The sequence below is a fragment of the Octopus bimaculoides genome, chromosome 5 (genome assembly GCF_001194135.2).
Source record: "Octopus bimaculoides isolate UCB-OBI-ISO-001 chromosome 5, ASM119413v2, whole genome shotgun sequence".
NCBI lineage: Eukaryota > Metazoa > Mollusca > Cephalopoda > Octopoda > Octopodidae > Octopus > Octopus bimaculoides.
The window spans coordinates 72,776,985-72,788,238 of NC_068985.1; the positions used below are offsets into that span (position 1 = coordinate 72,776,985).

Genomic DNA, 11,254 nt, shown 5'->3' on the forward strand with positions numbered 1-11,254 from the left:
AGAGAGAGAGAGAGAGAGAGAGATGGGGGTGAAAAATTCAACATATGAACATTCCAATTGTTCAATTACATGGGCAACAAATAAAACATTTCTTTTCGTTTTTTTTTTTCATATAAATATGCAAGCTACTTATTCTAAGTAATCATGTGACATGATATCTCCCCTGTTTAGTTTGTGATTGTGCTCTTCTTGTTAGTCTCTGAACTGAATAAATGACTGGCTGTCTCACTGACACTTGTCCACTGATTCAGGATTAGCAGCCAGGCACTGTGTGCTAAGGCTCTGCCTTCAAGTTACAAATACAGATACTTATCCATTTTTACACAGCTCCCATCTACCCATTTTTTACCCATGTTGCTTAAGTTAACTCATTGTATGGCTTGATTACACTTGTGTTGAATACCACTCATTGTGATTGAACTCAAGACCTGGTGAAGTGTATTTCAATAACATTTGAACAAGTTCTCTCTCTCTCTCTCTCTCTCTCTCTCTCTCTCTCTCTCTCTCTCTCTCTCTCTCTCTCTCTCTCTCTCTCTCTCTCTCTCTCTCTCTCTCACACACACACACAAAAACCATCATCATAACTTTACATTAATTTTCCATGGTAGTATATTTGAAGTAGTCTCATGGCATCTCACCATGGTCTGAGTGCATTTAATATATCACTGGTACTAGAGAGCCTCTCTGCAGCAGGATCATAGAGTCCCTTCCACTTCATGTCATTTTTTCTAATATTCAGAATAGCTGCTCTCCAAGACAGTTTGCTTGTGCTGTGCTTACAGAATCCTTATCTCCACCATTCAACACACACACACACACACATAGATGAAACCTTTGCACTTATATTATTATATAAATTATGATGATGATAACAACAATGATTCTTTCGTAGGTGGCGCTCTTCATTTTTTTGGTCGTTATTGTTTGGTCTTCCTGCCATGGTCATTATGATGTATTTCATGTTCAGCATGCCTGCTCATGATAATCTACCTCCAGCTGGAAATGCCACAAACGTGACCACTGTAGCTCCTGGAACATTCAAAACCCACCGCAAACAGCTGATGGTTTGTAATGGTCTTTCCCTAGAGAACTTATTGCTTTTCATATTGGCTACAGCTGTACAGGTGAGTTACTTATTTTATTTATTTATTTCTTCTTTCTAACTTTCATTCTTTCTTTCATTTTTTTCTTTTGTCTTTCTATTTTTCTTCATTTCTTTCCTTACTGTTTTACCATTTTGTTTTTGTGTGTATGTCCTTTCATTCTGCAAACTTTTGTTTCTAGTTACCTTTCTATTTTTGTACAGTTGAATAAAAGAATCTATGTAGCATTTTTATTTTTTTCCTCTCTGCTGTGCATCTCACCACCACCACCACCATCATCATCATCATCGTTTAACGTCCGCTTTCCATGCTAGCATGAGTTGGATGATTTGACTGAGGACTGGTGAACCAGATGGCTACACCAGGCTCCAATCTGATTTGGCAGAGTTTCTACAGCTGGATGCCCTTCCTAACACCAACTACTCCGAGAGTGTAGTGGGTGCTTCTACGTGCCACCGGCATGAAGGCCAGTCAGGCAGTACTGGCAACGGCCACGCTCAAAATGGTGTATTTTGTGCCACCTGCACAGGAGCCAGTCCAGTGGCACTGGCAATGATCTCGCTCAAATGACTTTTCATGTGCCACCGGCACAAGTGCCAGGAAGGCGACGCTGGTAACGATCACGCTTGAACGGTGGTACCATCACGATTTCGCTTTCGTTTGCCCCAACAAGTCTTCGCAAGCAGAGTTTAGTGTCCAATGGAGGAGACGTTGGCATGGGGGCCAGTCATTCTTATAATAATGGTTTGTAATTCGGGCACAAAGCCAGCAGTTTTTGAGACAGAGGAGATAGTCAATACCATCAACCCTTCTCTACTACCACCACCATGATTGCCATGGAACCTGTGGAAGTGCTACATTTTATGAATGCCCTTATTACGAGTTCAATGCACAGATATATAGATCTTCATAATATTGTATCATTAGGTTAAAGAGTTTGATTTCATTCTATATTGTTAAGGTTGTTGAAAGCAAAATTCTCAAATATATGTTGTGACAAGCAGAATAATATTGTAGGTTATTATTGTTAATATTATTATTATTTCTAACATTGCTACAGAAACCACAAATTAACAGGAATGGCTTTAAAGTTGAATTCATCAACATCCACTAAATTCCTGGTATTTGTTTTTCATTTACTTTGATGAGAATAAAGAAATCAATTAATCCAACCTAAGAGTTTAAAACTACCCCCTGTTGACTTTTAGAGGATGCCTTTAACATAATCTATACTGAGTCGATAAGTATTTGGACCACAATCTCAGCCTGTAAATAACTTGATGTCTTAAGTTATCTTCAGTTTGGAAATATGGTCAAATGTGGTCCACTGTCTTCCTAGTGAAGTAAACCATATGTTGTGGTTTCTTCCTTCATTTCCCTGCAGGGGATCTTAAAGATCCTTCAAATTGGCTACCCTAATTTCTCTGACTAAGACATATAAAACAAAAAAGTAATAATAGCAATGTAAATAATTGATTGCTGAATGTATAGAACAGTATGTCAGATATTTAGTCCTACTCTGTGGTATTTCTGTTATTTCATTGTTTTTTTTTTTTTTGCTTAAGTAATTGTAAGAACAACAAACAACATGGTCAATGGAGACAGGTGACACCTCTCATTTGCAATATATTCAAATTTTGGCTATAAAATGTAAATAGGAAAAGAATTCAGAAAAATCGCCTGTTCTAAAACCCTGCTGAGTCTCACCTGAAAGTTAAGGGTTTGAGACTGGGGTGGGCTAGGTTGGTTGGGTGGTGGCAGCTGGAAAGGAATCAGTGGATATTATTGCTGCAAGGATATGGCACAAACAAACCCAAATTCTTTTTCTTTGGTAATATGAAAGTTTGTACAAGGATTTCTATCCCCAATGCCAAATTAACAAATTTTGAGGGCGAGTATAATCAATTTAATTGATCACTTTATACCACTTTTGCTTGTATCTGATTGGTTCTTATTTTATCAATAAAGAAGGATAAATAACAAAGTTTAGTTAAGAACTTTAACCAGTTTTTGTAAGGTTTTTTAATCCAATAGCCCTACTGTTTCTACCACCCACCAGTCCCATCACACTGCCAGTAAGGATATCTAACATAGGCACAAGACCACACATTTGAATTAAATAGTCCCCAGTATTTGACTGATACTTATTTTATCAACTTCTAGAAAAAAATGTTTCAAATTTTGGCACAAGACCAGCAGTCTTGGAAGAGGGCTGAGTTGATTACATCAACCCCAGTACTCAACTATTGACCCCAAAAGATTGAAAGGCAAAATCAACCATGGCAGAATTTGAACTCTGAATGTAAAGATGGATGAAATGCTACTAGGTATTTTGCCCTGTGTGCTAATGATTCTGCCAGCTTGCTGCCTTAACCTCTAGAAATGATAATAATGATATCTAACTTAGACTTATTTCAAATCCCTCTGTAAAAGGTGTTGGCAAAGAATTTAATCTGACACTATTTATTCTACTAATGATGCAAGCCACAACATTATTCCGTTGTTTTATTCTTTTCATAAATTTCTACATTTTTTCATCTTTTTATTTTTCATCACATTATATTTTTTTATTACAGCTTTTGGGTGCCCGATATTTCTATGTACAAGCTTATCGTTCCCTGAAACACAAATCTGCCAACATGGATGTACTTGTGTGTCTGGCAATCAGCATCTCTTATATGTATTCCACTGTTGTTGTTATTGTTGCTATAGCTTTAAGAGAGCCTTCTAGTCCTGTGACGTTTTTTGAGACAACCCCAATGTTAGTATTATTTATTTCCCTTGGTCGATGGCTGGAACATATTGCCAAGGTAACTGCCTTTCTTTCATCATTGATTTCTTCTTTTAGCATAACATTTTACAACTTTTGTTGAATTTGGATCCCTTATATAGAAGTGATAATGGCACATTAAATTTTCAGTTGACTTGGTTATATCTAAAATATGGAGGAACATTCTAATCTATAAACACTCTATTTATGGTTTGTCTAATAATATGAGTAAATAGGATGTGATTAAACGTGAATAAATTGGACTTTGATTCCTGCAGCTGGACCACAGTTGAGAATGGTCCTAAATTCACTTCTGATATTTCTGATGAAGTACACAACATTTCATCAGGAGAAGTCGTATTAACACTTCTGCTGTGTGAGACAGATCTTCTTGAGTACATCAAGCTGTTAGATATCTTAGTCCTTTGTCATCACTACTATTAACATTATTAAAACTTAAGTCTTCATTAAACTAAGAATGGTTACCTGAGGGAAAGTCTTAATTTCTTGTAAGAACATTTTGTTCAGTTGTATTTTATACAGCTTAGTTGGAATGCCTTTAATTCATATGTCTTTTCAGACTGAACTTATTTGCAGATAAATAATGACATCTATATTGTCGTCATCATCATCATTATTTGACACCAGTTTTCCATGTTTGAGTTACACACCTTGACAAAGACTGGCAAGGCCAGAGGCTGCACCAGGTTCCATAGTCTGTTTTGGCTTGGTTTCTACAGTCAGATGCCCTTCCTAATACAACCAATTTACAGAGTGCACCAGGTGCTTTTTATGTAGCACCATCACTACATATATAAGTAAAAAAAAAAAAAGAAGTTTCAGTTATTTTACTGGTCTTTCTTCCAACTCTTATTTTGAACTTTGATACAACACTTATGTAGTCTGTCCTTGTTAGAAATATGTCCTCAGAACTGCTAATTCAGTGAATTTCCTGAAAGTTAAGTGAAGGGCTGTGTGTTGAACTATTCTCAAAAGCTGATAGTCATGAAACAATAGCTTCAGACAGCACATTAAATAACATGCAATAAACAAATTTCCCATAAATCATTTTCTACTTCAGTAGCCATGTTGTGATTTGAGGAATATTTGGCTGTTATGTTGTTATAATCACTAGATATATCATTGTAGCAACTAGATACATTGTAGCCACAATATATATGATGTTATTATAGCTACTGTATAGAATAAGTGTTGTATAGATATTAGAATTGTTGAGCTAACAGTAATTGAAAATTTCAGTATTAAAAATTGTATTTTTATCTTTACTCATTCTGTTTTTTTTATAGGGCAAGACATCGGAGGCTATTGCTAAACTCCTTTCCTTACAGGCCTCTGAAGCACTTTTAGTCTACATGAAAGATGGTAACATTATCAAAGAAGAGACAATAAATGTTGATTTAGTGCAGAGAGGAGACATATTGAAGGTATGATACAGTTACTATTACACTGTGTAACATGCTTTTTGTCATTGGATAGCGACTGTTATTTCATATTTGCTTACCCCCAGAAAGTATGAAAAATAGTTGATGTCTCCTTCAAACTTTGCTTTTGTTACATTTATTCAAACCCCAAAGAATCCCGTTCAACACATGACTATAATACTCTCCAACTACTCCTGCTCATGATCAGAGATGCACATATTGTTATCCACTAAGAGTCAAACTCAAGTGCTTTTAGTCTAGCAACTGACAAGTAAATGTGTGGTATTGAATAAAATATTTACTATAATGTAATTTCTGCTTCAGCAACATGGCACTGAATCTGTCTGAAATGTAATGTAAAATAGGTCAGTGTGAAAACATTGATATGAAGGTCACAAAAGCAAAGTTTGAAGAGAATAGTAGTCATTTCCTTTTAATTTTAGATAGAAGCAGATTGGAAATAACACTTACTGACCAAAGGCGAAAAAAAATTAAAATTTTGTGACACAGTGTTATCATTATTGCCATGAGGATATTATCATATTTGCACAGATTTGATGCATGAATTTGGGCCACCAGAAGTACAGTTGGGTGACTTCTAACTTGCTTTTCACCACCAGCATTGTGTTCAGTAGTACATAGATGCTTATTTATTTTTATTTAGAGGCAGTTATGCAGGTAAATGAATTAAATACAACAGCTTGAGATTGATATAATACATATATATATATTACAGAGATGTACTTGCATAGCAAGTGACCTGATCTGTAATCGTGCGCTGGAACGAAAACAATTGCAGCGTGGAAAGTGTTTATAAGCCATTTAAAATAACACACAAAAGCCGTCAGATTCATTAAATTTAAATGTTGAAGTGAATCTGACGGCTTTTGTGTGTTATTTTAAATGGCTTATAAACACCTTCCATGCTGCAGTTGTTATATATATATATATATATATATATATATATATATACATGCATGCACACAGAAAGAAAGCAAAGACTGAAGATTTTCAAACAATGAATATTGAAGTATAAATATATATAGATCAATAGATCAAGCTTAAACAGAGTACAAACAGAAAATTAAAGGGGAAGGGGTGAGGTTATATAAGTTCAACAGACGTTTCTCGGAGCTTGGAGATCCTTCATAATGTTAGTAGATATAGTTCACCATAATATGCAGCCCGTAATGAAAACAGATAAGCATTAGATAAATTGAACGTCTGTCATCATTTTTATTTATGTACTTTTTTTCTTACTAAGTACAACACTCTTTATTTTCAGAAGTAGTTGTAGATGTGTTTATGTGTGTATATAGATACACAAATGGTTATGAGAACTTGTGTTTGATGCTAGCACATTACATCTTGAGCAAGTGTTCTTTACCACAGCATCAAATCAACTAAAGCCTTGCGAGATAATTTGGATTGACAGAAACTATGTGGAAGCCTATTGTATGGATTATACCTATAATTCAAAGGGACCCTCTGTATCATGCTGATTCAGTTTGAAGATTACATTAACCCTTTAGCATTTAAGCTAGCCATATCCAGCCAAAATATTCTTCTTGTTTTATATTCAAACTGGTCAGATCTGGCCTCTCACACCAACCCTACATTATCATTCTAAAAATTAACCTTCATCAAACTCTTAAAGTTGCAAAATAATGCAGGATTAATTCAAAACAATGTGAATAAATAAGCATTACATTTGACAAAATAATGTGAATGCCAAAGGGTTAAAGGTGCATATGTCTGTGGAATACTCAGCCACTTACATGCAAGTTTAATGGGTAGGTAATTCAGTTAATCGAATTACTGAATACTTATTGTCAAAACCAACAGTGATCCATTTGCTTTTTCTGTGCATAGACAAGAGTGGGATGGTTCTTCTGGAAATACTTGTTTTCTCAAGCTGATTGTCTTCCTAAACTAACTATCCAACTGTAAAAATGATAGTCAACAATGGAACTTCTGGGTGGCCGCTTGACCGCTAGAAATTGCAAGCACCCCCTCCCTTCAAATCAAATAGTGAAGGATGCATTATGTAATGTAGCTCTAGATACATTGTCTGAAAAAAGGAAAACAGTATAGTCAGGGCTGTAGTGCTTATGGTCAAAAGCCTGGTGATGGTGACAGTGCATGTATGCTTATATACATACCATCATCATCATCATCATCATCAACATTTAACATCCATTTTTCATGCTGGCATGGGTTGGTCAGTTTGGCAGGAACTGGCAAGGCCAGGGGCTGCACAAGGTTCCATAGTCTATTTTGGTTTTGTTTCTATGGCTAGATGCCCTTCCTAATGCCAACCACTTTACATGGTACCAGCACCAGCATTTTTTACATGGAACCTATGTAATATACTACTTTAGTGTGTAAAAGAAATGATTTTTGAAGAGAAATAATTATAATGAAATGTATTGACTGTTATAGTTTTTTCTTTAACCTTAGGTTCTTCCTGGAGAGAAAATCCCTGTTGATGCAAAAGTTATAGAGGGTTTGTCCTCATGTGATGAATCCCTAATCACAGGAGAGTCTATGCCTGTATCCAAAAAACCTGGTAAGATATAGTTTGACTGATATATAATCTTATTTTTAATGAAGCACTCTGTGTGTTTCAAATAATTTTGAAAATAGTCAAGGATTTGGAGGCATTTAATAAAAGAACATTAACAAAAAAAATTTTGTGACATAAAATTAATGATAAATATTTATTCAAAGAGGAACACTTAATTGTACAATCAACAGGGTGAAAATTCAAGTCAGTAGATGAACCTTTACACTGTTACTCTGTCAAATATTTTTTAGATCACACCCTGCTACTTTTAGTTTAAAAAAAAAAAAAGGACATTTCGATTGATGTAGTTTGAGATATATCTGGAAAATGTCTGCAAGAGCCATTAGAAAGTTGGATAAACTACCTTGCAGTATTTATTTTGGTTCCTTGCTTTCTGGGTTCATATTTTGTTGGGGTCAGCTTTGCCTTCTATACTTTTGGGATCAATAAATTAAATACCTCTCTAGGGCAGTGGTTGATAGAATCATTAGAGCATTTGTACTCTGATTTCAAACCCACCATATCCTGCTCTAGTGACTGACTCTGTTATTGAGTTTAACACTTTCACTTGGTCTTTATATGCCTTTATTGGAATATTCTCTGTTACAAGCATTTGGGCCAAGTCTCTAGTTTTTAGAATACCTTCCTTTATCTTTCTCTCAGTAGTCTCAAAGGTTCTGTGAAGGGGTCATGGGCTCATCCCTTCTCTCCTGACTAATATGAAAAATGAAGTATTAAATAAAACATCATCAGTCAATGACTAGTATATATTCTCTAAAATATTCTTATTTTGGTTTCAACCATTTTAAACTTTGGCTATACTCATTATTTGTATTCTCTTTGTCTTCAATTTCCTTAAAATGTAAATATTACTGTATTTCAGGGGCGTCTTTAATTGGTGGCTCCTTAAACCAACATGGAATGTTGCTGATAGAAGCTACACATGTCGGTACAGATACCACACTGTCACAAATTGTTAAACTTGTAGAGGAGGCTCAAGTTTCAAAAGTATGTAGAATGTTTGTTTTCTTTCTCTCTTTCTTCTCTTCTGTTTTCTCTCCCTGTCTCTTTATTTCTTTCTACTTTCTCGTCTCTCACCTGTTTCCTCTCTTTTCTGTTTCTTCCTTCTCTTTCTCTCTGATGTTGATGACATGTCATTTAACTGGTTTTCTACCACCTTAAAACAACTTCAAATCATTTATGAATAGAAGACCCAGAACTTGGGAGTTATTCTTTCTGATGTTCTTCACTGGCAAAATCTTATATTTGAGTCAGATCATCTTGATTTTCTGTAATCCCAGTCAGTTCTGCTTAAGATGATCTCTGGCATGAAGTTAAAACCAAAAGAGCACTTTCGAAAATATCTTAACATATCACATCACACTAGATATGCTTATATTTCAGTGTGATTTAGGGTTATACTGTTGTTGCTTTCTCTTTTTTTGCGTGTGAGATGCAATGCAGTAATCTAGGTGTATCATGTTTAACTTTCACTCTCACTAATGACGTGACTATGTAGCTGGAACAGAATCTCTTATCAATGACTTGGTTTCTATAAATGGATACCTTTATTAATACCAGCCATTTCTGAATATGTATCATTCAAAACTGAAATTAATCTCAATTTTATTTTCAGGCTCCAATCCAACAGTTAGCAGATAAGATTGCTGGTTATTTTGTTCCAATGGTTGTGTGTGTCTCTTTGCTCACTCTTATCATTTGGATTATCATTGGCTATCATGATATTAAGTTGATTGACAAAAGTTTTAAGGTATAATACTTTATATTTTTTTAAAACTTGAATTTTTTTCTTTTTACAAAAATCTTAATAACCAAACCATTTGTTATAATTAGATATTTCACTTCTTATAAATGATATTACTTTTTCTTTTTTATGTATTCATGTATACTGCTGTTCTTGTTTGTTATTCATCCATTTTATTTCACCACCTTTATTTACATATAAATTGTTCAGGAGACTGGTTTGACTACTCAATGTCTTTCTTCTTATAAGCAAAGATTCATGGACATTTTGTAACCAAGAATTAGTGGATATTCATGATTAGGCAAACTAATGTGGAAAAAGTAGTGTATCTTGTGTAATGGTTTTGATGGTTGCATCTGTATTTGATCTTGTGTCTTTGGCATCAGTCACATTGCCTCTTACTGTAATATGGTTGTTTTTTTTAAATATTTGCAAATAAGTTTGGTGAGCATGCCTTTCTGAGCCATATTTGCAATTGATGTGAGCTGAAAGAGTGAAAGAGAAGAGAGAGAGAGAAAAAAATTGGTATTTAGTATCAAATTACCTTCTCACTGGTATAGTTTAGTGAACCAAGATCCAACCTCCAAGCAAGATCACAAGTGGAACTTATATTTTAACTCATTTTTCTCATGCTTTTATGAGTTGGTTGTCTCTGGCTTTTGTGATATTTTTTTTCTTTTGCAAGTGTAGTATGTATTTTCAAAACCCGCAATTAATATGTAATTAAAACTGAAACTCACTAGAAATATTGGGCCTCCTAATCATTAAAAGGAAGAAAGGAAATTGATTGAAGAAAGTAAACAAAAGTAATATAACATGTCCAGTTTCCCATTGTTTACATCACTTTTGGGATGTTATTTAATTTCTGTTTGGGTTCTTTGCATATAGTGAATATGTGCGAGTGTGACAATAATGAAACTTGTTGGCAATCAAAGCTAATGTAATGAATAATGTGCAAGTCAATATGTTTTTTAAATGTTTAATAAAACCTTCAGAACCATTATAGATGTTAGTTATGTCTCATATTCACAGATGTTTCCACCTGGCAATCTTACAACCACAACATAGCAAAAACTGCATTCTTCTCATTAGAAAATACTTCATCCTTGAACAACTGTTGATTTTGTAGAATGGAATATTAGTCTCACAGCTGGAATTACACTAGCACTACATGGAACATCTTCTGGATTACAACCAAAACTAGGGCTTATTGATAGGGATTCACTCATCAACACGTACTAACCTTTAGCCAACAGATGTACTGTGCTTCATTCTACCTTTTCAAGTGTTACTACGATAGCCCCTACTTCTCAGGAATACCAAATTCACCTAAATCAACTTGACACACCTGTTCCTCTTTTCTCTTTCTCTTGTCAAACATTTTTATTCCCAGTCCCCCATCCCGACACCACTAACCCCTGTACCCACCTAATCCTCCTTATATAGAATGTCAGTTCCTTTAGAATTGTCTTTCTCTTCTCAGTCGCATTTTCCCTGAAAGTGTCAACTTGTAGCTATTAGAACTAAACATCAAAGCATCAATCATACCCATCAATCATGGGTACCATTCCTTCATTTTTAATGATAACGAAAAATAAAGTTTATATA

At 34.8% G+C, this 11,254-nt stretch overlaps 1 protein-coding gene across 5 annotated transcripts in view; it reads left to right on the forward strand.

Moving 5' to 3' along the window:
- The window catches only part of LOC106877342 (copper-transporting ATPase 1), a 101,912-nt gene that overhangs the window by 61,076 nt on the left and 29,582 nt on the right, over positions 1–11,254 (forward strand). For all 5 annotated transcript variants that reach the window (XM_014926219.2, XM_052967778.1, XM_014926220.2 and 2 more), the window contains 6 exons: positions 893–1,124; positions 3,680–3,913; positions 5,181–5,318; positions 7,776–7,884; positions 8,765–8,889; positions 9,518–9,652. In XM_014926219.2, the coding sequence (XP_014781705.1) occupies positions 893–1,124; positions 3,680–3,913; positions 5,181–5,318; positions 7,776–7,884; positions 8,765–8,889; positions 9,518–9,652 (973 nt within the window). The remainder of the gene's footprint in view (positions 1–892; positions 1,125–3,679; positions 3,914–5,180; positions 5,319–7,775; positions 7,885–8,764; positions 8,890–9,517; positions 9,653–11,254) is intronic.